Below are 26,155 nucleotides of genomic sequence, written 5' to 3'. Positions count from 1 at the left end.
CCCCTGAGACTGTGCAGCCACCCAGACAGCAGCCTGCCTTGCCTGCATGAGAGCTGCTGCCCTGTTAGCTGCAATGCCAGAAAAGTCCCTCTGGACATTTAGAAGTGGCAGTTGTCGTTTATCGAATCATCACTGTGGCATCGTATCATAAATCCTGCTCTCGCTGGGGCCCGCCTTTGAGGAAGGAAAAAGAAATCCTTTTCTGGGAAACGAGGGGTGGACCGGCTCCCCCAGTGCCCTATGGTTCTCTGAACATCAAGTGCTGCTGCAGTGCCAACAACATAGAAGCAAAATGATGGATAGGGCTCAGTGGAAAATCTTACTCTGCATCAGTTCTGTCTGCAGATCACTGTCACTTCATTCCTGCTGCCAGAGACAGGCTTCAGCAAGCATTTGCTTAGGGGACAGTGGGGCATATTCCTCTTCCCTGGCCCTGCACTCACACATGCTTAATCACCCAGTGAGGGGTCCGAACAAGTCCCTGACACTGACAACCACTCTGTGCCGCCATTGCTCATGTGCCTGTTACGCAGCATAAACTGTGCACGTGGCACATGGTACAACAATAGGTCTGAGAACCAAAGTCTGAGCTTGATAAAGAACTGCCAAGATCTCAGGCCGAGATAATTTTAGGGTAGCTTATAAGGAGGAGAGATAAAAATAGTCCTTGCTGGCTTGCACCTAACTCCCAGTCATCCTGGAGATCAATACATTTGTCAGCAGGGAATGCATGTGTGTAGGATCCTGGAGCCCAAGGCATTCATGTGGCAGGAGTGGAGAACAGCAGTAATGCCAGGCCTGGAAACCACTCCCAGGCAGAGCTCAGCATCATGCTTCAAAATATGCTCTCCTCTGCAGCCATGCGGAGGACAGAGGGCTGGAGGACACTGCAGCGACTGCAGGCACAGGCACCACCAAGCCAACTCACAGGCAAGAAGGAAAAGGATTTGACAGAGCTCTCTTGATCCCTCTGGGGTGGGCCAAGTTCCTTCGGAGCCAGAGGATGGACACCATCAGGGCAGCTTATGCTGTTCAAGGTTCCCTCCTGACAGAAACAAGCGCTCTCCAGATGAGAGATCATCTTCCCTGCCCCAAGACTGGGAAAAGAGGGTCTTCCTACTGCCAAGGAGACTTAAAAGCCTCTTGCTGCCCTAGCATCTGTTCCTCCACATCCTACCCAACATGAGCAGTAGGCATCCAGCTGCTCTGGCAGATGCTGGCAAGTGAGGGAGACCATCCAGCCGCAGCTCGAGCTCAGGGAAATGTGATCACTCCAGCCTCATGTAGCATCATTGTACCATATATATCAAATATTGCTCATTGTTGTACCGCATATGTCAAGTGTTTCTCACAGTTCTGCTGTACCTGCGCTTGCAGTCCATGGGTGATAAAGGGCTCTCCCAGCTGTGCCTTCGAGAGGTAGACATAGATCTCACCAGCGTGGGGAAAGACTCTTCAGCTTCCTGCAGGTCCAGCTCTTTGTCTGCATCTGCAGGACACTCAGAAGTGCTGGCACCACCTTCCCACGCTGCTGAACAGGAGCAAATGTGGCCTTTGTTCAGATAATGGCAGTCAGCCTTGCCGTAACGTACTGAGCAGGAAACAGGATTGGAAAAAGCGACATCCACAGACATTTTGCTCAGAGCCCCTGGTCTCTCTTCCAATAAGCAAGTGGCAGACAGAGCCTGGCTTGCTTGTTCTGGCTGTGCTGCTGTCTCTGGCACTGTTTTGGCAATTGGCAGGCTCAGGAGTCCCAGATCTCTGTAATACTCTGTGCCGTGGAGAGCAGAGTCTGAGAGAAGATCCTCTGTGCTGCTGTGCGAGTCTGCTGCTGGGGCATCCAGCTCTGTGGAAGATGAGTCCTCCTGCAAAGGCACTGACAGCTTAGCCTGAGGGCACAAATCCCCCCTGAGAGCTTCGCACCCACTCTCCTGTGCAGAGCTAGAGCTGCTGTTCTTTCCCTTCTCATGGCAAACAGCCCACCTGCAGCTAGCAGGGCCAGGCCTGCAGCTGGGTTTTCCAAACTAGACTTTCTAATAGTAGCGCTCTCCTACTGCACCTCGCAGCTAGAGCTGCCCCAGCCCCACCGGCCTGGCTTGCTACAGGGGTCTGTGGATGCTGCCTCCAGTCCCTGAGATCCCTCTGTGTCTCATTCCCCCTAACGCCAATACAAAGCACAGAGGTATGATTTTTCCCAGCAGCAGAAGCAATATAACCTTGTATTCCTTGGTAATCTGGATCAGTACTCCTTTCCCCCACTCTTACTCCACCACAGACCCCTCTGAGTATGATGCTGACCACTCATCTTGCTGACCCTGGCTCCTGCCTCACACGGTGGTAGCAGAAGGAAAGAGGATACTTGCCTTTTCTTCAGCCATGCTGGTGCAGAGGCTGCTGTCATCCTCAGCAATCAGGGATGGGAGGAAGCTTTTGGGGTTGTGATACTCCAAAGCAGGGGTGCTGTGGTCAGTGAATTCCCGTAAACATGGCTTGCAGTCGGATCCTGCAAGACAGAGGTCACAGCAAGGTAACCAGATGGCTAAGAGGGATGTAAAATCAGCTACCCACGGACAGGTGACATTAGGCAGTGCTGGAATGCTCCACGTGGCCCTCTGGTCCCTCACCCTTTGCAGACGGGCACTGCCAGAAAATCTCAGGACCTCAGCAGCCTTGATCCTCTGGGAACCTGGTGCAGGCATTCTCTAACAGTGGAAACCTCATCCTTCGAGCCACAGCATGTGCACAGCAGAGACCAGGCTTGCACCATCCCAGCCAGACCCTTTTAGGATGTCCTGTGCTGCAGGGTCTGTTTCCACAGTAAACCAGAAGAGTTAAGTATATTTTTATGGCTGTGCTTGACATTATGGGACTTTAAAACAGAAAACTATGACTAAAAATACTGACAGTGATTTTATTTTCCATAAGGAATAAGGGATGCCACTGGGAGGCCAAATTGGAGGCACATTAGTGACTCCAGACAACATTGAGTATGCGGAGCAACGGCGGGAGTGCATAGTTCTCATGGTGCCGGCTCCCTCATGAGGATTTTCCCCACCCAGGATTGCTAAGCGAGTGTGAACCTGAGTGTGTGTACACCATCCAATAACTCACTGAGAAACAAAACCAAGGTCTGGATGTGCCTCATGCTACAATAGATTGTCCAGCTGACTGAAGCACATTCCGATGTAACAAGACACACTGTAAACTTTAGCCACAATCTCTAAACCATCGCATGACTCACAGAGGCCTTGTATTCCTTTGGATACATACAGCTGAAGCAAATGGAGAAAAGCCAGGCTGCTGGCTGCAGCACCATGGTGGATCTCCGCAGATGCAGAGATCAATAGCAAGAGACTGTAAGCGGCTATATCTGTCCAACAGGAAAAAAAACAGCAAGAAACTGCTAGAAATCCATCATACTCCAGGAAAGCCAAGTATAAAAACATTAATATGAGGAAGACATTGTTAAAAAACACACTCTTGGAAACCTTGCATCCTGCTGTGGGTTTTAATGCTATGCAATGCAGCCAGAAATTGCGTAGTGCCAACTAGAAAAAGGCAGCAAACGTGAGGGAGAGTTTGGAGCTTTGTTCCTTGGATCCCACTGCACGCTGAAGATGCCAGATTTTCTGTTTTAAGAAGTGTTTGGTGTGTTTAAATGTGTGCAGTAATTTCAAGTAAGGGTCTATAAATAATAAAGAAAGCTAGCACTCTGTGAAGGCACTATTTTAATTAAGGGTTTTCTAACTATAAGAGCAGGAAAAATTTGAAACAGGCTTTCTAGCAAGGCTGTAGAATTTACTTCACAAGTCATTTTTAATTAATAGGCAAACTCCTGCCCAGGACATAGCTGCACCTATAACGCTCTATCTGTAAAGCTGGAGGAGGTTTAGTGAGCTATTGAACATCGCCTTTTGTTTTCCTCGGATGCATCTGGATTGCCTCCATTCAGCTTGTAATAAAAAAATCAGCATTTTGAAGTGAATATACATTTGAACCAGCTCCAGTTTTGGCATGAGCTTGCAGGAAAGAGCAGTCAAAGATGCCAGCGGGCTGTAAAAGCCACTGAGTCTCCAAAACTGGCTGCGATGAAAGCTGAAGTAGAACGGACCCTAGGGGAGCAACGAGATGGTGGGGAGGGTCCCAGGGGGACCAGGACAAATGGTGTTTCCCTCATACCAGTCTAAGGAAGGAAGAAAAAGGAGATTCCCTGCTCTCGCCATCACTTGCAGCAGCGAACTACCTGCAGAGGAAGCAGCAAAGCCCCGAGAGGCAGCGGGGACATAGCTGCGGGAGCTGACAAGCATTGCGGCCTCACGGAGACCAGAGCCTTGGCTCTCAGGTTTAGCTAAAACAAAGAGGTGTTTTCCTCCCACGCAGGGTCCGGCCGTCCTGTCAAGGCTACTCTGGGCCTGCATCAGGCTCCAGTCTGCAGCTCTGAAGCAGATCCCTGGAACAGAGTCAGCTCCTTGGAGGCCTGGAAAATATTCCCCGTGCTCTGCCTGTGCCATGCAGGGCTCAGGATTTGGCTAAGACATAGGCTGCAGTCAACAGACCCCCTCCAGGCCCACCGAACAACTTCTATTCTCCTCAGAGACTCCAGACACTCCTGTTCAACACGCAGTAAATCAGATTTGCAGCCAGCCTCCGGTGAGCTTGGCGGCAGTGGCTGTTAGGCAGCAGTACAGAGCTACAGCAGTGGGGAGACCATTTTAGGCAATGCATGAGCATCAGACATGACAATTCAGGGCTCCCCACATCTAACACCTCAGTCAGTTGATGCTGGGCTGGCACCATGTATAGAGCCAAGCTGTGTGGATGCTTGGGCAAGGGGGGCTGCTGGAGAGGCTCATGGGGGAAAAAACACTTTCAGGCATCAGATTCTGGCATGATGGGGAAAGAAAGACCAGCATGAAGGACACAGAGGAGAGAGGCAGGTCTGGGGGTCTGCGGACATCCCTATATCCATGATCGAGGTGGTCACCTGTATATCAGCATGTATGGCAAGCTCTGGAGCCTCTCGAGTCTCCTGGACTCTGTGCTCGAGCCTGGTTGGAAGGACCCATGCTCCGTCTAGCTGCAGCATGGTGGTAAGGGGATGGGGCGTCTTGGCTCTCTAGGCACTGGCAGATAGCAGCATTCACCTTTACTCAGCTGAAGCTGGAGATAGGATGACAAAATGACACTTTCAAGAACGTATGCTGTTTGCTTTAGGAGAACATTAAGCAGATTAGGTATTGCAGTTGCTTAATTCGCCTCTGGCCAGGAACCATAAAAGGTTATTGCTGGAGGGAGCAGCCTCATGAGAGGAATTCCCAGGGCAGAGCTGGGGAGGAAGCATTGCTGGCTGGGCTGGGCAGGTCGCTGCTGAACTTTGCCAGAGCTTCCCGGCAGGCAAAACATGATGACTCCAGGCTCCTGCGTGGGGAGGAAGGAAGTAGTGACCGATGTCTGCTGCATGTGATGCTTTGGGATAGTCTCAGGGGTTTTGATGCTGCGGGGACAGTGGGATCAGCCAATTGAGCTAGTTTGTCTCAAGGAAGAAAACTCCATGCTGCTGTAACTCCGTGCAAGGCCACTGGGACCCCAACAAAGGTTTTAATACTTCCTATTCAGACCTACAGTCAAAATCTCCCTCCTGCAACTGCCTTTGCTCATTTTCCTCAGACAGGCCATTCACTGGAGACATACCCACAAATGTCTTGGCAGGACAGCAGAGTCCTGAGGACACCATAGGACACCAGAGCAGCCAGCGCTGGAACAAGCTCTGCCAGCAGTGGCCCATTCTCAGCTGCCTGCTCTGCTGCTCGGCGCAGGATGCTGCAGGTCCCTGAGTGACCCTGCAGCCAGGCTGGCGCTGGCAGGGGAAACATCAAAGGGAACGTGGATGTGAGCTCTTGCCATGCAGATCACATCCCCCAAGCATCAAACACTCTCTGCACTTCCAGTGGGGAAAGGCCACACCAAACGTGGCAGGACAAAGGCACTGGTCACTTCTACTATGTGAAACAATCCTAGGAGGAAGGAAAGACCAGAGCATCTGGGCATTTCCCAGCAGTCATGGGTAGAGACTGCTGGGAAACCACAGAGAGCAGCACAAAGAAGAAACAAAAATTATTCCATCTTCTCCTGGCTCCTGCTTTGCTGGCCCCACACCAGCTGCCCTTTACATACTGTCCTGCAAACGCCCAGAGCTATAGGGTAAAACCTCAGTAAAGCAAGTGCTAAACTCACTGTGCCAAAATCAGATGAAGTGCAGTCCTTTGCCTGGTCTGGGCCCCACATCATCAGCAGTTGGCAGCGGTGGGGATTGGCTCATGTGGCCCAGGCTGGAGGAGGGGAGAAGATAAGCTGTCCGACACTGTAACATACTGTACAGCAAGCTGCTGTCTTATCACTGCATTTGGGGCCTGTTTTTTGGGCGTGAAGGGCCAGAGGAGTGGGGAGCCAGCACAGTCCTCAGCCCGCTCTCAGCTGAAGGGTCTTGGCAGGGCTGGGGGGGGGGATTTGCAGCCCCTCTGACACTGTCCAAGCCACAAACTAAGAGTCACCGTGCAGCTTCCTCCAGTGACTGCCAGGCACTGAGGGAAGGTCCCCCGTGGAGCGGCGAGTGCCATGGTGCAGAAGGCCAAAACAAGAAGAGCTGAGCAAGACCCAAATGTTTTGTGCCCACAGCCCAAGCCCCAGCGGGACAAAATGCTCTGCAAGCACATGTTGGGGGGAGAGGGCTCTGCAGAGACATTCTCCGAAGCAGTCAGTGCTTGCAAACACGGTGAGGCTGACTAACTTATTATAGACCTTAGCCCACCTGAGCCTTCCCAGTGAGCCCGTAACTGTACCAGCAGGCATGGCACTTGGGAGGCTGGAGTGGGGTGTCCTAGCCGGGGCTCTGGGGAGCTGCTTGAGGCTCACCACGGATCAGAGCCTGCATGACCCTGCCTCCTGCTCTGAATTAACCTTCCTTTGACAGTTCAGTTTGGATATCGATCTCCTGCACATACACATCAGAAGAGAACTGGGTGGGTGAGGGGATAACAAGGGAGAAAGAATATCAAGAGCTCTAATACCACAGATAAAGATACCCAAAAACATCAGTCTGAAGTTAGTGTTTGCAGGCAAGGACAGCAGTGTCCGGCTCCTCTGGGACTGCAAACGTCCTGCTTTCTGGGGCTCTCACTTCCCTCTTTCCAAGTCACGGCACTGCATGCAGGAATGAGGCCAGTTCACACCGTTGCTGGCATTTCCCATCCCTGGTGTCAGACACCGTGAAGCCCAGTCAGTGCCACACAAACCACCACAGCTCAGACCGTGCTCCAAACACAGGCGTTCTGCTCGTCAGCCCTCTCTGAAAGACTGGAGGAATCTTTTCCCCAGCATCTGCTCAAACACCAAACTTTCAACATAAGGCTCAGCCATTGCTGGGCAGCCACACAGAGACAGCTGTCTACAAACACCAGGACCTCCAGCTCACTGGCAGCAATGAAACAAATTTATCACAAAACCAGAAGGCTGATATTTAACCCGTTACCTAGCTCCTAAAAGCATTTATGTGCCTTTTAAAGAAGATGAAACGGAAGGAAAAGTGTTAACCAACACTTAGCAGTGTCCCCTGCAGAGAGGAGCGGGGTGCGCCCACCACCAAGCTCTGCCCAGAAGCCCCAGAACTCTTTGCTACCTGCTGGTCTGGGACAGGCTCTCCCAACTGCCCTGCAGCAGCCCAGCTCCCGACACACAGCTCAGACAGCTCTCCCCGCACACAAGGCCATTACCTCGCTTAAAGGACCATCTCTTCTTCCAGCGCTTTGAAAACGATGGCCAGGAGTGGTTGAGCAGCGAGTCTGACATTTGGGAACCCTCTGAGCCCTGTGCAAGGTATAACCCCAAGCAGGAGACGACGGCACAGAGCACAGCAGAGCTCAGCGCGGTCTAAGGCAGCACTGCAGGCTGCAGCCCAGGGGCTGCCAAGGGGGGAGTGGAGAAGCCAAGTGTTTTGTCAGAAGTATCAGCTGATGGAAGCTGTAGCCAGAGAGAAATTCCTGGTCTCTGGCGTTCCCACCTGTGTGATGGGTCAGTGACTTCCTACAGCAGGGCCTGGGGTTTAGTGGCCTTGGAGCACACAGAGCCCCTGAACGCCACTCGAGGATTACCGACAGAAACAGAAAACAAGCTGTTAACACACCATAACCCACTTCCCCCTCTGCCAAAACCTCCCTGCTTCCATTCATGACCATGAGCTGTCAGCCTGACAAACCATCATCTTTAAGGCAGTTCTGCAGGTGCAGAACGTTCACCTGGGTAAGAGTCACCTTCACCTTCAATGCAGGGTGAGAGTTAAGATCACAGGCTTGATATCCGCACCTTTGGCATCGTTTTCAAGTGCCATGGCAGAGCCTCTGCAAGAGAAGGCACAAGACCCTGTCTGTCTGCAACATCACTGTCATCTTGCAGCTCACAGCAGGTCCCTATCCCCTGGCAAGGACCTTTCTCCAAGCCCTTCTCAGCTCTCCCAGACTGGGAGGCAGGTGGGAGCTATTTTGGCTATCTCCAAACCGCCCCAAGGGACTGAACTCCTCTCCCTGAGGTGCCCAAGCCCACTGCTCCCAATTGGCACCAGCCCCACAGCTCAGACTGGCTCCAAACTTTGCTCCCAATCCCACGATGAGGCTGAAGAAGCCGAGTTTTACCTCTGTGTGGCTATTGGGCTCCTGGGCCCGACCAAACCTTCTCCCTGCTGTTCAGCTCATGTTTGTGGCCTTGCTGAGCAGAGCTCAGCCGGTTTGGGAAAGGTCACAATCACCTCCATGGCATGGAGCCCACACTGGGCTGGTATTATGCAAAGGCAAGTGGCGAAGGGCATTCCCCTCGCCTGGCCACAAACCCCAGAACGTCACCTGCCCAGCACTCCCCTTCCCACATCCACTCTGCCTCAACCTCCCCAATAAACCAGGTCCCCAGTCCTGGGGTGGGCAGCTGGGCGAGAAGGTTGGAAGTATCCAGGCATGGACCCATCTTGTGCCCAGCCCAAGCCCAGCCGTGGGCAGTGCCGAGGTGTCCTTGCAAACCTTCTGCTGTGGCACAGCAGCAGCAGGAGCCAAGAGCAGCACCCGCAGAATGTTCAGTTACCCCAGCACTGCCCAAGACCAAACACAGGGACAGACTGAGTTAACCCCTGACCTTGTCTCCTCCTCTTCAGTCACAGCAGAGTGAAGGTCCTTGTAGGCTGAGGCTCCCCCAGCCCACGTTTCGCCTTCAAGCGTGTACAGGGAGGAGGCCAAACAAAACCCAGCACTTGGACTTTTGGCTTCAAGACAAGCTGCTTCCTCACAAGGCTTTGAGGAAGAGGAGCAACAACTCTGTTGTCGCGGGATGGAGCTCGTGCAGAGAGTGACTTACCCTGAGGGCTGGAGGCATCTCTCTGGCAGGTTCCCTGTGCATGCTTGCATCTGACAGCCCCGGCTTCTTCTCCAGCTGCTGGATCAAAGCAAGAAGCGAAGACTCATCAGGGAAGCAGCAGCCGTGTGGTTGGTTTGCTCACAGGGGCCTCTGGCTCAACCACCTCACCGCTTCCCCTTTCTGATGGCACAAACACACCTGCACCTCCCATGCTGCAGTTCCTTCGATAGCAGTCCCAGTGCTGCCCTGATGCTCCCTCCCACCCTCACGGGGGTCGGGGCTCTGGGAGGTCCAGCAGAGTCACCGGGGGGGGGCAGGTCACAGACACTGTAGGCTCAGTGCAGGGTCCCTGAGAGCAGCTGAACCAGCGATGGCTGCGAGGACAGCAACTACCGCAAACTGCTTCCTGTTCCGTTCAGAGAAAAACCACTCTGTGTGCCATGAAAGATCATCAGGCACAGCTGAGCTTGTGGGCTTGTTGCACCATTACTCATCAGCCTCCTGCCAGGGACAGCGAGGCCTCACGCAGGGCTCCTGTTAACGAGTCCTTTGTTTTTGCTGTCTTGGGTTGACCTTGGGCAGCAACAGAGACCCCAAAGACCAGCAGGTCTTATCTTGCATGGGGTGAAGTTATAGCAAAGCACAGAAACGCGTGTGCTGGCCACGTTCATGCATGCAGGTGAGAGACAGGCTCTTCAGCTCCCAAAGCGAGCAGGGTGAGCCCCACACCCTGGCCTTGCTGCCTGCAGTCCACCAAGCAAAGCCCCCAGCATGGCCTGGGCTCAGGTTTTTCAGCACAGCCATTTGTTCCTTCCCAACAAACCCCACGGGCTGATGAGCGCATGCTCCTCATCCCACTGCCCCGAGCACGCATCAGCCCCAGCCAAGCCCTAATCAGAACAAGATCCACTCATACTCCAATTACTCAGAGACCGCAGCTTTGGCAGCACTTGGATAGCAATTACCCCATGCTCCAGGAAACCACAACAGCAAAGAGGAATTAAGGTTTAATTTCTCTGAAGTCCACAAGAGCTTGATTAGTATCAGTCAGGGCTGCTCCTAAATACCAGGCAGCTGCTCCAGCTGACGGGATGGTGAGTTATCCTCAGCTTGAATGAGGACAAGATCTTTTCCTCCTGCCCCGTGTCTGACAGGGTTTGGAGGTTACCAAAGGAGAGCTGTGCAGGCAACCTGGAAAAGTGACGAAGGATGATGGCACGAGAACTGGCTGAGCCCCAGCAGTGCCTGCCCAGCATCCCAGAGAGCCCAGCAGGCAGCACACCTCCCGTGACAGCAAGTTCAAGTTTTGTGGCTTTGCTTAATTTTGAATTTTAGCATCCCCAGAGAACAAGCCTGTGCTAGAAGCAGCAACTCCAAAACATCTTCAAATACCAGTTTTTTTCTTATTCTCACAGTAAGAGAACTGCAGATGGGCTTAGGAAAGAGCTGAAGTCCAGCTGAGCTCCTTGGTGTGCCCAAGCAGGCGTGGGGCAGCGGGCAGAGCAGGAGCTGCTCCGGCTGTCGTGTCCAGTCCCACGTTCAGAGGCACTAGGTGGCATCAGCACCGCACGCGCTCTGCTCAGCCAGCACCACCGCCTCCCCCCCAGCACAGCCCAGCCCTGAGGAAACAGTTACTGGAACTTGGCAGGGACAGGGGCAAGGATTCACCTCGACCCCTCTGAAAAAGCAGCACTTTTTGCGAAAGGAAAATCACGCTACTCGCTTTTACGGCAATTCATTGCACGAGTGCCAGGCGATATCCCTGGGTCCTTTTGAGGGGCAGGTGGCAGAGCAGAGCCCCACGCGGGTCCAGAGCAGCCCCAAAGCACACACGTTCAGGTCGGGCAGCGAAAGACCATCAGCAGGGCCGAGGCATGAAGAGCCAGGGCTGCAGAGCAGCCTGTCGGCCGGGGAGCTGAGCAAATCATGCTGTGGCTGGCCAGAATCACGGGGAAGGAGATATTAAGCCAAAGCTATTAACTCCACCAGCTGCGTGGCTGCACCATCCCACCCGGCCATCAGCCCCGGCGCGGAGCCTGCCCCAGCAGTAGCTCCTGCAGGCGTGTGCAGCGGCAATCCCAAGGCTACAAGGATCAGCACAACACAATGATTTTGCTGACAGGCAGGAAAGCACAGTCTTAGAACTAAGTGCCTAAATACAGTGAGAAGAAAAATAGCAACAGTATGTCCCCTACCTCATTTGTGCAGCTGATCAGGACGGAAATCTCACCTTTGGTGAAAAACCTCAAGATTTAAGCCAGGAAGATTTCATGCTTCCAGAGCAGCTGCAGAACAGAAGGTGAGGTGATTCCTGGTGCAAAGCCGGTTACAGCTGCTCAGCCGCAGGACAGGGATGAAGCAGATCCTCCAGCTTTTATTTTTTAAAACTGCCAGCACTGGAGTTTATCCCTGCACAGGGAGGGAAGCCCTGATCCGTTCATGGGGAAATAACAAAATTACATTACAGAGAAGCAGTTCTCAGTGTTTCAGGCTGAAGGAATCCCCTTACCAATGTTTATCCAATGGCATCAGGCTGCCGAGAACCCCTCACTGTGAGGACAGAGCCCAGCACGGATTGCCCAAGCCACCAGGCGGAGGAGTTCAACGGGCTTCAGACCACAAGCCTATAATTGGCAGATCTGGTTGGGGTTTTTTCTTAACACCATTCATTTTGCAACTGAAAGTATTGCTTATTCCAAGATATAAATTTAGTGCTTTCTCTGTGGTAAAGCAGCATTCAGTGCTGCACAGACAGCAGACAAAAAATGAACAGTTATTCTTGGATAATTTATTCAGAATTTTAATAAAAACAGTTAATTGTTCAATATTCTGACACACAGCAAGATTTTTTTTCCCTTAATATTCAAAGATGTTTTCTGTACATGTCACTGCTTGGCTCTTATTTACAAAAACATTGAAAAAATAAAGGGGAAAGGTTTTTTTTTTTTTCTTCCTTTTAAAAAAAATGGCACATTTGATCCTTTATTTCAACAAGAGGTAACTGCAATACTATTTGTATTCTGGAACCTTAGATATGCAGAGAGAAAGGTGGGAGCAGCAAGATTAAACAGGAAAAAAAAAAAAAAGACTTCACAGAACATCACTTAACATGTAACTGAAACTGTCTTTAGTTTATTTAAGTGCAAGCAGAAAGCATTTGCTTTTGGCTGTGTTTGATAAAGCTGGTGTCCGGTCCCCCCATCCATGCAGGTCCTCAAACACAAACTAGTTTTGATACTTCAAGAGTAGATTCATTCCCCAAACTAAAGCAAAAGGTAATGCTTTTCCTCATTAAATAACATTCTCCCTTTTCGGATTGAGAAGTGGCCTTTCTAAAATTGTCCATCAGCTGGTTTTCACGGGACTCAGTTCTAGGAAAAGTATTCAGAAATTAAGGTGGTAGATGTTGCTGGGAGAATCTGGATTAAAAGAGGAGCTTTGCTATTGAGTCCAGCTCAGGTATCTCAGGTAATTAGTCCTGAGCTCAGGATTTACTGGTGACACTGGGACTTAAGGGGCTGGGACTCAGCTAAGCAAGAGCACCTATGCCCATGTTTAAACTCCACTGGTGGTTCCTCTTTAGCTGCCAGAACCGCCCCAGGGCCTCCCAGCTGGCCAGACACCACTCCCACAGGGACCTGGACTCAGAAAAAGAAACTATTTCATACCATCAGTTGAAAACACTGGACTCAGAACAAAACTACTACCAGAAACGTAATTTCTTGCTGATTGCAAATCCGTTGGCAAAAAAATAACAACGCTGTAGGAGTTAATACTAACTTTATTATACAATATTTAAAAAGTAATTTCTCTACCTGTCCCCTTATAGCTTGCATTGTGCTACAGTTTATTTGCTGAAACTGCAAGAATAAGTGCTTACTTTTAAGAAGGACAAGCAATTTCATTTAAAAAAGAAATACACATTTAATGACAGAAGATTTGCTAAAAATGGTAGCTTTAAAATTGCTTTTGAACAGTCAGGTTCCTCTAAAAGTCAATTGTACGATTGGCTTCACTCTTGTGATGCTCATAACAAGGCAAGCCAGAACAGAACAGGTTGAACATGTTAATGCTCTTACACCAACGCTCACATACAGAATCCAAGCAGAGTTAACACAGAGCCAAGCAGAAGGTAATAAAATGGCCAAATTCAATGAAGTTCATACAAATACCAAACTAATCTTATTTTGAATTTCATGTCTTTCTGAAGCGACTATTTCTTGATTCCAATCCATTCAACAGCTCCTTTCCCTCCCTGGACCACACGCACAGGATACTGCGAGGGGCATCGGCTCTTCCGTGGAGGGGCACGGGTTCCTGCCGTGGCCGTGCCTGTGAGTCTCCCCATGGCAGCAGGCAGCGTTGAGGGAGGCTGGGACACAGCGAGAGGATCACAGGGTTTATCTGCAGTTTCTTGCTCACTCCAGGCTCTGAAACGACCTCGCATGGATCACGGGAGCACCTAGCACAGCCTTGAGAGTAAGGTTTTTATGGCACAAAAATATTTTACTTCCTGATTTGTAAAACAAAGTTCCAGTCTTAGTATCAGGAATCACTGCTTGCAGCGAAGGGCCTGGAACACCTCAGGGTCCATCTTCGTGTCACAGTGACGTTAAGAGGGAACTGGATTGCCTCTCTCCCTCCCCTAAAAAGGAGGCTCAGGAATATCCGACACAGCACCCTTCTTGTTCCTGTCTTTTCCTATTTGCCTTCAATCATAGTTAGGTCAGTAACGCAGTAAGCGACTCTGAGATTTTTCCAAAGAGATACCAACATTATATGCAACATACTAAAATTAAGCAAAGTGTCCCATCACTACAATACAAATTTAGGAAGAAAAAGAGATACTACCCAGAAATTCAGAGTACCCTTTAGCAACCTAAAAGCAGCCTCTTCCATACCAACACTTTATGATCTGCTTTATGATCGACAGAAAATATCCTCGTCGCAGCATGGTCTAGTTCCTATCACCCTTCCCAAGCCACTGCTGGCACAGAGTTTATATTATTAGCTCTTCTATTTTACAACACAATAGAGTATTTACAAGCAGCCAAGAAAGACATGTTTCTAACCTATCAGCCAAGCTTTGCAGTGCTGCACTGTACTGCAAGAGAAGTACCAGATTTGCAAGAGGCGATCAGGAAGTGGCAATTGAATTTAACATGCAAACGTTTCTGAGAAACCTCTCCAGTCTCATGCTTCGAACATTTGCTCAGTGAAAACAAAGCAGAGCACGGAAAGCTGTTTCTTATACCTCCTGCTTCACCACCTTTAAGGGTAGTGAAGTCCTGGCTACTTGTTGGTACCCTCCCTGTCCCCAGACTGCGCACAGGAGGTCACTGCTGCACCTGAACAGGGTGAAGCATCTGTCCTTCTGCCCTGTGCTGCGAGCGGGAAGTTCTCTGCCCACAAAAGGCAGGATCCAACCCTCCAACAAGCACTACCCCAAGAAAAGAGCGAGCTTCCCACCTGCCGGTCAAGGCTGCCCTCCTCCAGCCCTTCTACCTGCTTTCCTCTGCTATTGCTTGGCTTGTGCTTCCCCTGCAGCAGCGGTGCCCTCACCCCGACATGGATCCTGCCAGAGCAAAGAGCAGCAGCTCCCCCCGATGAAGGCGCAGCACCTGCTGGCACAGCACACCTTCCTGGGCAGGAGTCCTGCGCAACACCCTGCAGAGAGGTTTCATCCAGCACATGCAATCTCAACTCGTACGCAACCCTCGGCGTCCCTGAACAGGCATCGGCAAGATCCAAGTGAGGGACCTGGGCATCCCCAGGGCGAGGGTCTTCCAACAACAGAGACCACAGTGTCAGCTACAGGCTGAGAGTAAAGGATTTTCCAGAAGTGAGAGCTCGGCTTTACAGGCAATGTTCATTTATTCATCCTAATTCTATCATTAAGTGAGTGTAATCTTTAACAGCCGTGAGTGGCAATAGCTAGTGTCATTTTTTTGTGTTTTTAAAAAGGGGAAAAACGATATTCTCGCCACCAGTACCATAAATGCCTTTCCTCACCCTTGGCATAATGTAGAAAGGATAACTGGAATAATCTTTACGCACAGTATTGGGTATAAACAACTGCTCCGTTTGGTGCAGAGTGAAGATGACAATATGAGCCGTGTGAATGGACTGCCTGCCCACAAAGCCAAACACACATTCCCTTGTTCAGTGATCTGAGTGTTGCAAACCACGTGTACTCAGAGGGCCAACCAATATCAACTAAACTTAAAAGCCAGACCCAATACAAGGTTCCCATGTTTGTTTGTATAAAAGATCTTCTATTCCCACAGTTATATCACTGCAATTTAAAATGTTATCAAAACAAGGCCATACTGGGAAAAGTTTATTTCAGGAGGTCACATCCTACTGGCAGGACTCCGGATTACCTGTGCACAGCGAGGAGGGCAGTGACCAAGGTACCCCAATCCAACTCCAATAACAAGGGCTGGTCACAGTCCCTGCTCCACGCCGGCAAATACTGCTCCAGGAGGAAGCCTTTTAGGTCATTAGTTCACTGAAGTCCAAACATTTAAATGGCTCTTTTGTTCCTTTTTTTTTTTTTTTTTTTTTAAAAATCACAACAGAACCAAGAGGATGATATCAGAATATCAGATCCAAATTTATAAATCGGTTCCTTTGGTCACTACTGCTCAGATGAGCGATAAACAGTGACGAGCCGTTCTCCTACCCATTCCTTCGGTGAATGGTCCCTAGTATTGGAATCAGCTGATATTGATTTTCCCTGATCCACAATAGGTCCAGACCAGAATATTTAAACAGGTTTAGAGGTGCGTAGTATTAAAAATATCCTTAAGAAATACTGAGGTAGACTGCACCCAGAACAAGACAAAAATAATCCCACCACATCCACCTGCCAAGATTTTATGGATACAAATTTACACGTTCTGTGTGTTTAAGAAAACAAATTGTTGGGTTGTTTTTTTTTTTTACACTGTTTTATATATTAAAATAAATAAAAAAATTCTAATAAGAAAAACTTCTCTTCCTTAGAAAAGTGTGAGAATATGTCTTCTTTCCTGCAGTGTAGCATAGAGCTGCTGAACAGTTACTACTTTGTAAAGCAGAAGAAATGTAAACAAGGCCTTTTGAAATCGAAGGTTCTCACCCATGTCTGGACTGTGTATTTTCCATTTAACTTTGTGAGCAACCTACACCCTCCACCTTTGTCTGAACTGGCCAGATTCAGCCAGCGCAAAGGCCCGACAGCTCCTGGTGGTGCACAGAGTCCGTCGTCCTCCCCTGGTGTGACACTGGTTTAGCTACAGCGTGGCTGGGTGGAGCGGGCATGGAGAGGAGCTTCCCTACGGACTCCAGCCCCTTGCATTCGGTTACAGGGAGAAATCAGTTGCACCGCCTGGGCTGGAATAAAAGCCACACACCAGCTTGGCATCCCCACTCTCAGCGAGGCAGAACCTTGTTTTCTCTTGGCAGGGAGGACAAAGTGGCTCTTGGACTTCTCCAGCAGGAGAAGTGGAGGACTGAGCATCTCTCCCCCCTTTTAAAACCACCTCCTGATGACAAGGGCCTGCAACATCGGTCACTTTCATTTCTTGCTTTAGCACTCCTCCCTGCCAGCACACTCCCTCATCACTACAAGACACGTTTAGTTTCACAATTATTTTCTAACATCTTAATGCTAATCAGCTCTGTCTCTTTAATGCAAACGGCAGCAAAACAAACCACGGTCCAGAAGACAAAAGCTGACATCCCGAAGAGCTGAAAGCAGTGGCTAACGCACACGTCCCAGGAAGTCTGCAGGACACAGCGTGGGTATCTCAGGAAAACATCGAAGGCCTGCAGGCAGCACGAGGCCAGACGCCTGAGCAGCAGCAGACAGGCAGCAGGTAGCTAACCACAGTCACGTTCAGCTTCTGCTTCACACGCAGAGCCAAGAGCCTTGTGCTCTCCCCCCTTTACATTGGCTTTAGTGTCTTTCTTCAGAGTTCTTGCTCATCCTCTCTTGCCGGCTGCTTCCGCGGCACAGCGTGCACAGAAGGCAAAGCAAGGGGTGCAGGGGCAAAGGAGTAGTCAGACTCGGGATCAGGATGTTGTGGTGTCCCTCAGCCCCCAACAACCATGTGAAGTCCCAACTACTTCATCTCAGGGCTTCGACTAGAGCCAGCTGACTGCATTGTATAAATCATGAAACTGTATTGTAAAGCCTTGTCAAGTATAAACTTAACATGTGCTTCACAGCTCCTAAAAGGGTCATCAGCTAAAATTAGTTCATTCTGAAATCTTTGGACCACTTTAAGACCAAACAATCCCCCAAATTCTCCCTTCCCCGAAAGGATCATAAACAGTCAATAATTTATATGAAGTTAAAATTTAAACTAAAGACACTTTTAAATATGTTACAACAAACAATATATATACTCAATGCTGTAAGGACAGAAAATTCCGTAGCTCGGGTCAGGGGACTCCTACTTCGTTTGGTCTTGAAAGTACCCACAAATCTCAGATTTCTGCTCCTTTGGCTCCCAGCACGTTTTCCTCATTTGTTAATGAGAGAAAACCTACTCCCAAGAGTCCTTAGTATAAAAATAATCTGTTTAGGATTCAGTCACTCCAGGGAAATGGGAAAAAAGATTACACACTTCCAAGAAGAGGAAAGCTTCTGTGAGAACATACAAAACTTATGTACAAAAAAAAAAAAAAAAAAAAAAGGGAAGTGTATATTTTGCTATACATATACACCCCACATATATATACTGCGCACACACACACGCACACACGCACGCACACACACACACGCGCGCGCACCCTGGGATTTAACCCATTTAAAAAGTATGAAAGCAGCAGCTATTGGTCAATTTGAGGATCTGGCGCGTCTGACTGATGTGTTGAATCCTTCAGCTGTAGTGAAAAGTATGCCTGAAAGCCTGGAATTCTACTGGAAATGCTTTTTTCCTGCAGAGGTTTTGTTCCGCACTGTTACATTGGAGCTCAGATACCAGTGAATTTCACGTCTTTTGTTGGCAAACGTGAACGCTCCTCCTTCAGTGTAACTTACAGGGTGGCTTCCTGTTTTGAAACCATGGTTACAGAAGGGACAGCAGCCATGGAAACCTCTTCCATTTATGTTCACAGATAAGTCCACTGACAACCAGTCAACTTGGCAAAAAAAAAAAAAAAAAAAAGAAAGTATTAATCATAAGATGATTAAAAATCTGAAGTTTGTAGATGTGTGTCATACACTGTGGCAGCAATAACAAGAGTCCTGAGATTTGTGGAGGGGAAAAAAAGTAGACACAACCCTTGGGCCAAACAGGAAGCGTTAGGAGGGACTTGACCTGGGCATGGAGAGAATCCGCCCGTTTTTCTTGCCACCGTTCATGTGAGTGTAAGGTATGTGCTCTTCGTAGTTCCCCTTGAGGGCCATGGAGGGCCCATTGTCCCGCCCCAGCACTTTGTCCCTCTGCGAGTACGAGGAGGGATCGAGGGGAATGCTCTCCATGTTCTCAAAGTCCATCTCGTACTCCTCTGTTTCCAGAGGTTTGTTCTCCTCGCTGTAGAAGAATGAGACCTCATGGAAGCTGGGGTGCAAGTCCTCCTTCAGCATCTCGATGATCTCGATGAAGGTGGGGCGCATTTTTGGGTTGTACTGCCAGCACATCTGCATCAGGCTGTGCCTAGAGCAGGACAAACAAGAGCCAGGGGTAGGGAGAAACAATTTCATGTGGGCAGCGCGGGCACAAATCAAGACGGGTATCCATGTCAGACCACCCACCACCTGCACCACTCCTCTGACACTCCAGGTTGTCTGTTCCCTTTCCAGTCTCCATATTTGCCTGTAGATCCTGACAGTCTTTTTTTTTCTCTATTTCTGTCTAGATCAAAAATTCCTTCCAATTCCTTCAATTGTTCTTAACTTGGCTTCTGAAGGAAACAGGGCTGCAGTTCACACACTCTGTGTATGTGCACACACGCCTATAGCCAGGTCACAATTTTTTAATTAATTCGATTTTAATTTTAACTCAGCCTGAAAGATAACAAAGCTCCTACAACTTCAAGGAAAACAGGAGGCTGTGCAGAGGACAGAGGTCCTGTACACATCCCACCCAAAAGACTGGCTGCAGCAAGAGGTCATGTGTTATCAGACACCATGGAGAAAGAACTCACAAGTACAAATAAAGTTTCGAACTGGAGTTTGTATCTGGCCGTCAGAGACAAATGTCTAGGACAGCAGGCTTTTTTCATAAGGATACGCACAAAACATGTTTATTTTTTGACCCTGGAAGCACTGTTTTGGCCAGAAGCGGGCTGGGGTAAGAGGTTACCCGAACCAGCGAGTTACCACCTGTGTTCCCTCTTCCAGCCAGGGCTCCTTCCCCTCACCACGGCGTGCTGCGTCAGCAGCTCCTCCTCACACCCTTCTGTCAAAATGTGTCAAAATGCCCTTGCTCAGAAACGGGACTTTTTTAATTACTCTGACAGGGAGGGTTTAGGGAACATCTGGTTATGCAGCCAACCTGGGGCTGCAGGAGCCTCCAGACAATAAATGTCATGAGCAGCTGCAGAGAACAATCCGTAACCCCAGCGCAGGAGAACGCCTGGTGTCGGTTTGTGATCTCGGGGAGGTGTTTTTCACTGTCTTCACACAGTGCCCCCTTTTCTCCCAACCTTGCAGGCAGCCCAACCTTGTACTTTAAGTGAGGCAACGAGTCTGCAGCAGAAATGAAAAGGTCTCAGCCACGATAAACAGCTCTTGGCTCAGCACCACGGCGTTCTCCTGCCTCTCCCTCCTCATTAACCATAGACTGGATTTCTGAAAATCAGTGGTAAAAAGCTGTAATTCCCAAGACTATTTACGTGGTACAGAGAGATGAATTACAGAAAAGCTCAGCAGACCTTGGACTAACAAGCTGCTCTCCAGCCTCTGTAGCCACATGGATGCAGTCGGTGGCCAGGCCTTGCCATCTTACATGAGCCAACTGCTATCCACTAGTCTGGAGTGGAGGAAAAACATTTTGTTTGGGTAGTTGATACAACGCTTATTTGTATTTTAAGCTTTTCCTGTGCTTTGTACTTCCATCCCTTAAACCTGTACTCACAACATAGGGCCCAGGGTGGTTTCATTTCCCTTCTACAGAAACAGGCTGGCTCAGGTCTTTAATTCCTGGATCACTAAGGATGCTTCAGTTGCATTTCTTTGAGAGGTGGCTCGCTAAAGTCTGTTCTGTCCCTCCCCAACGAGAAGGGGTTAGAGGAGGTGCCACGTGTCAGGCCACTTTTGCTGGCCACACTTTAGCTAAAGAGTGCAGCTTGGACAATTGTCCCCTGCTTTACTACTTACAGCCTCTCCGGGCAGTTGTCTGGCTGATCCAGGTATCCTCCATCCATCACAAACTTTAGCACCTGTTCGTTGGAGAGTCCCTGGTACGGCTGCTCTGCTAAACTGCTGATTTCCCAAAGGACAACACCAAACGACCTAAGAAAGACAGAGGACTCCTGGTAAGAATAAAACACCCCGGAGACCTACAAGCTGTAAGTCTCACTTTGGAGAACACATACTTTAAAAGAACACGACTTTATTTTTAAGAAGAGGGTTTCAAAACAATGTTTTTGCTTTGTCGGTACTCTGAAGAAGTCAGCAGCTCACAATTTAAACTATGTGTGTTAAAGTAGTGAGCTCTTGAGCTGGAATCCGTCTGGGATTGCAGAGTACAACTTACCACACGTCGGAATAAGCAGTGAAAACACCATCCTTTAATGATTCGGGTGCCATCCACCGCACGGGCAGCAGTCCTTTGCCTCCTTTACGGTAATAGTCCGTCTCATAGATATCTCTGGTCATGCCAAAGTCTGAGAAAAGCAATTTGGATGAGTTAAATGCCTCTCCTTCCATGCTACTTTGATTGTGCAACATCTCCAGAAGAATGTTTCCTTCCTTTGACGCCAGGCTGTTTTCGTACACCCAGCAAGCCTCCTATGGCCCAACCTGCAGTCATGTCACCTCGTGATTAACATTCAAAACATTTCCCTTTTCCCCTGCGTTTTTTTCTACAGTGCTGTGATAGACACTCCAGAGTTAAATTTTTTAGTGACAGCTTGTATTCTAAACATTATTTTTATTCATCCTCTGTAAGCACAACAGAGCTCTCTTTGCCTTGAAATCCCACTGTCTTGGCTTTAAGTCCAAAGAAGTCTGACAAACCACCACGCTGTGGGGGTTTGGTTTATCTTTAAATGTTAATTTACTTATTTCCAAAAGGGTTTGGGTTAAAAACTGGTTCTTGTGGAAGATAAATGACTTTTAGAAGGCACCTGACCTAATGATAGGATTATCAACACTTGGTTTGTTGGAGTGAACACCTTCTTTGTCATAATTCCCATGAAAGCGAAGAACAGTGAGATAACCCTAGGCAGCTTAGGCTGGAAAGGCAACAAACCTTTTGGACAAGGGTTTGGGAACAGAGAAGGTGCCAAAAGCTGCTCTGGCTCTGAAGGAGATGCTTACTGAAGTCCATAAAATGCTTTCACAGGGAAGAAAAAGCAGAAAGTTTGCTGCATTTCCAAAGGTAGCCAGTGAAAACCACCTGTGTTTGCCACATTGGTCTTGGGCTTCACGTATTTGCCTTTACAACAAACCTGACTCACAGAATTATCCTCTGATCACATGCTACCTACCTCCAATTTTTACAGTGAAGTCTTCTGCAACCATACAGTTACGAGCCGCAAGATCTCTGTGCACAAATTTTTTGGCGTTCAGATAGGCCATGCCATCAGCGATCTCCGCAGCCATCTGGATCATTTCTCTCAGTGTTGGTGGTGGCCGACCAGGATTATTCTGTAACAAATAAAGAAGTACTAAAACCCAAATCCAGTTACTCTGTTGCGCAACAGACTCCCTCTCTCCTATCTTTACCTCAGCATCGGGTCTCAAAGAGCGAAGGTAACTTTTCAAATCTCCGTGTGCCATTAACTCCATGACCACCAGAGTAGGTTGCCCTTTTGAGACCACCCCGAGGAGGCGAACCTGGAAAATAAACGAGAAATTCCCTCAGGGTTGTGCCCAAACACGCTGGGCAGAGCCCAGCTATGCGGAGAGGGGGCTGTAGCAAAGCCAACACCCCCCTAAGAAGAGCTCAGAACAGCACCGCAAAGCCTTGTTACGCTGAGAGGTTTTGGAAGAGCAGAAGGGAAACGGTGCAGGCAGATGAAATTTTTTTTTTTAAATGAAATTTTTATGAAATGTATGAAATAGGAAGATCCCATCTCTTTTTGATCAACTGCCTCTGTGGACAGGCTGCTTCTGTAAGCCGAACATCAAGCTCTGGAAGCGCTAAAGAACTGTTATGGGATGGGACTTGCTGATCACCCAAGGTACCCAGTGATGCCTACCACATGATGGCAGCTGAACCCTTTCATCACAGAAGCTTCATTTAAGAACTCGATGCGCTCACGGAGGCTGGCGGATTCGTTAACGGTTTTCACAGCTACTCGAGTCTCCGGCTCTCCCTTCACTATGTCCTTGGCGATTCCTTCGTACACCATGCCAAAGGAGCCCTGTCCCAGCTCTCGGAGGAGAGTGATCTTGTCTCGTGGAACCTCCCATTCGTCGGGGACATAGACTGTTGAGCAGAGGGAAACATTTCTGAATTGAGCAAGTATCTTTTGAAAGCCATTTCTGTAGCAGCCTTGTTTAGCACTGCCACAGGACACTGGGGGTACAAATTCAAATTAAAAACAAAAAAAAAAAAAGACGAGAAAACTCCATAAAGACAATGCCAATCCCAAACTGCTGTGCTGTCTGAATGACTCCACAAGAAATAAGTGACGGATGAAAGCCCTCACCATCACTGGCGCTGAGATATTCAGGGTTAGAGGATGCGTAGAGCGGTCCAGTTGGTCCTTCGGTTTGTCTGGAAGAGAGACGCAAATGCTTCAGCACATTTGCAGCCTTTGACACATTAGAACCAAAGGCAGTTTGATTAATTCCCAAAGCATGCAGCAAATACAAACTGTCCCAGTTTCCAAAGGCACAGAATATTTCCTGAACTAAATTAATGTCGCCATCATTATCTAAATTAGAAAATCAACACAGGCTTATTCCCAACAAATAAACAAAACATCTGGATAAGTTTTGCTTGGTCTGGTGAAACCAACATAACATTACACTCACCTCTTTTTCACAAGCACATAAGCAGCTCCAATAATCCCAGCAATTATTATGGCAAAAATAATCGGAACAATTATAACGGCAATATTAGGCTGAGCATTCACTAAAAGAGAAAGAAAGAGTTGGAGATAGTATGCAGGTCCAAAACCCAAGTATTTTCCTCAATAAAATCTTCCCCTTGAATCAACTGGAACATTCATGGCACTAGAGGCGATTTCAGATACAGAATGCAGGGCTGGTCAGAATGAGAACTCACGAAGAAAAGCCAGACATTTCTAAGTAAGTTCAGTTTCTTGAAAATCCGTGTATCGGTAAACATTTTATGACCCCCTACGTTTCTCTGTGTGCTGTTTGCTAAACCCCCATCTTCCCAAAATAACCTGGGTTGCTACCAGGCATTAAATGTTGTAAAGTAAAACGGACTCACAATAATCAGCCACATAAAAATAGGTAGGTTCTGTCCAGGAGCCGTTTCCAGCCAGTGATGTAGCTCGTATACGGACGCTGTAGTTTCCAGGCTGCAGTCCACGGAGTTTGCAGCCCTGCTCGCTGGCAAAATGCTTACGGGAAACGCAGTAGTGTGCTTCCTGCGGGAGGAGGAAGAGGAAGGCTGCGTTGCGCTACCTCTGCAACAGCATGCTAGGATTTCTCCTTCGCCTCCTTGTCTAGCAAACGCAGCTGAATCGGGCTTTCACATGCCCGGGTCTTTTCCAATATAGTGGTTTGTCCCAGATTTGCATTTTACAGTGCGGCGGTTCAGATTACAGAGAGCATATGGCATTTGCTGTACCAGAGCTCAGCCCTGAAACCCGACCGGGGCTGGCAAGGCCTCCTACCCGCAGGGCACAGGCACCCTGCACAGGCAGCGGGGCTGCCCACAAGCCCTCTGGCTGCTCAACACTTTCTTGATTTCTCTAAGCAACTTAAATTTAGGTGTATTTAGGTTTCTGTCCTTCTGTGAAATAGAATTCCTAAAAACAACACCTGCAGCAAGTCAGCTTATTTATTAGACAAGCTTATTTGGCAAACAGGCATCACTGGGGCAGACTTTTATTTCTCGATGTCACCCCAGAGAGACTTCCAGAGGATTCACCAGTGAAGTTTCATGCCATGTCGGCTCACGCACAAGGAAAGCAGGCAGGACAGAACACTACAGGCATGAGGACTATAAAGACTGAACAGTTCTGGACTCCCAGGCGGAGCTACTTCTCCACACACGCTGCTTTAAGGGACCAGCAGAAATTCTCACCTCTGTCTCCCCGAGACGTCCGTAATTCACTTCATACAGCACAATTAGACCATTTGGCTCCTTTGGTTCTTGCCACTTCAAGTGCACGGTATTTTTCTCAACCAATTCATGGCTAACTGGACCGACGATGTCATCAGCCTTAGCTAGAACCAAGTTCATGGTTAATAATAATTTTATTTCAGGTCTTTGGCAAAATTCAAAACTGCCAATACTTCATCCATCATCCTTTCCTAACAGGACATAAAGATAGCACCAGGCCCGCACAATGTTTCTGTACTGCAGCTGGCTCCCGTAGGAAAAGCAGCGTTTTGAGAACACTCATCAACCCAAAGCAAAGCTCAGGAAGATAATTACCTTCTGGCATGGTCCTGGCACTGACATAAGCGGCCACACTGCATCGGGATTCCTGAGCATCATGGTTACAAGCGTGGAGCTCAATGCGATACCCAGTGAAATGCCGCAGGCCTGAGATAACCAAAGACTCCTTTGACTTAACTTTTTCAAAAGGTTTCTGCTCCTCTGTGCTCTCAGATGCCGCTGCAGAGCTGTTTGGAGAGGATGCGACGGTGGGTATCACCACAGTGGCATTTGCCACAGAGCCGAGGTCTCTTCGTTTTCTCGATGGCCTATGAAATAAATGTTAATCGTTACATTCAGTGTGAACACATTCACCTGAAAAGGAAGAGTTAAAATGGGAGAGGCTCAGAGTGCCACTGAGAACTCAAATTCAAGCCTCATATTTCCAATGCAACAAAGAAATTCAGGACTTTTTTTTTTTTTTTTTAACAAGCAATCTGTTGCACCCCCTGTAATGCACAGAGCTTGTTAACATGACGTATCCCCCAGACTGACTCCTTGCACAACTTCATACAGGGGGGAAAAAAATAAAGTAAAAAAAATCTAAGTCTAAAGTATTTGCCTGAGAATTCAAATTCCTCTAGGTCCTCTCAGCTGGATACAGCTTTACTAGGTTGCCTCACGGATGCTGTGTACAGTGTTGCAATGCTTTGGAGTTCATCTCCTACACATTCTAGCCTGGAGCAAATGAGGTCATACCACAGCCCCCAGCTCTGATTACCTTAGATGTGCCACATATTCCAGGTGTTGTAAACTTGCATTTATAAAGCATTTATTGGCATACATCTGCCCCTCGGAACCCTAAGGCTGAATCTAGATAGACAGATAATTTTAACCTTTTCCTGAGAGACCACATCTATGACGTTCTTTTCAACAGCCACATTTAAAACTCACTGGTTCAGATGACTTACTAGTTGTGTAGTTGTGCGGTTTTGCTAACCAAATATTGCCTCTCAAATTATTGCACTTCGGTCTGAAAATCAATTTCTTGCAGTTGTAAAAACAGAACCAGCAGT

At 48.6% G+C, this 26,155-nt stretch overlaps 2 protein-coding genes across 7 annotated transcripts in view; both read right to left on the bottom strand.

Annotated features, from left to right (window-relative positions):
* ARHGEF18 (Rho/Rac guanine nucleotide exchange factor 18) overlaps window positions 1-11,541 on the bottom strand; it is a 54,355-nt gene extending 42,814 nt beyond the window's left edge. For 3 of the 5 annotated variants that reach the window (XM_080386807.1, XM_080386806.1, XM_080386808.1), the window contains exons 1-4: window positions 9,592-11,541; window positions 9,394-9,471; window positions 2,364-2,503; window positions 1,366-1,865 (exon numbers count right to left, since the gene is read on the bottom strand). In XM_080386807.1, the coding sequence (XP_080242933.1) occupies window positions 1,366-1,865; window positions 2,364-2,503; window positions 9,394-9,471; window positions 9,592-9,604 (731 nt within the window). In that variant the 5' untranslated portion in view covers window positions 9,605-11,541. The remainder of the gene's footprint in view (window positions 1-1,365; window positions 1,866-2,363; window positions 2,504-9,393; window positions 9,472-9,591) is intronic. The other 2 variants (XM_080386804.1, XM_080386805.1) reach the window with 2 other exon arrangements.
* A 1,615-nt stretch (window positions 11,542-13,156) lies between these two features.
* The window catches only part of INSR (insulin receptor), a 64,261-nt gene continuing 51,262 nt past the window's right edge, over window positions 13,157-26,155 (bottom strand). For both annotated transcript variants that reach the window (XM_080386810.1, XM_080386809.1), the window contains exons 11-21: window positions 25,137-25,408; window positions 24,783-24,925; window positions 23,961-24,120; window positions 23,537-23,636; window positions 23,209-23,276; window positions 22,756-22,985; window positions 22,280-22,390; window positions 22,042-22,201; window positions 21,087-21,216; window positions 20,708-20,842; window positions 13,157-19,043 (exon numbers count right to left, since the gene is read on the bottom strand). In XM_080386810.1, the coding sequence (XP_080242936.1) occupies window positions 18,689-19,043; window positions 20,708-20,842; window positions 21,087-21,216; window positions 22,042-22,201; window positions 22,280-22,390; window positions 22,756-22,985; window positions 23,209-23,276; window positions 23,537-23,636; window positions 23,961-24,120; window positions 24,783-24,925; window positions 25,137-25,408 (1,864 nt within the window). In that variant the 3' untranslated portion in view covers window positions 13,157-18,688. The remainder of the gene's footprint in view (window positions 19,044-20,707; window positions 20,843-21,086; window positions 21,217-22,041; window positions 22,202-22,279; window positions 22,391-22,755; window positions 22,986-23,208; window positions 23,277-23,536; window positions 23,637-23,960; window positions 24,121-24,782; window positions 24,926-25,136; window positions 25,409-26,155) is intronic.

Source organism: Falco punctatus (assembly GCF_963210335.1).
Source record: "Falco punctatus genome assembly, chromosome: 4".
In the NCBI taxonomy this organism is placed as follows: Eukaryota; Metazoa; Chordata; class Aves; order Falconiformes; family Falconidae; genus Falco; species Falco punctatus.
Note: the sequence above shows the minus strand (reverse complement) of the source record. Positions and strands in the feature narration are given on the sequence as shown.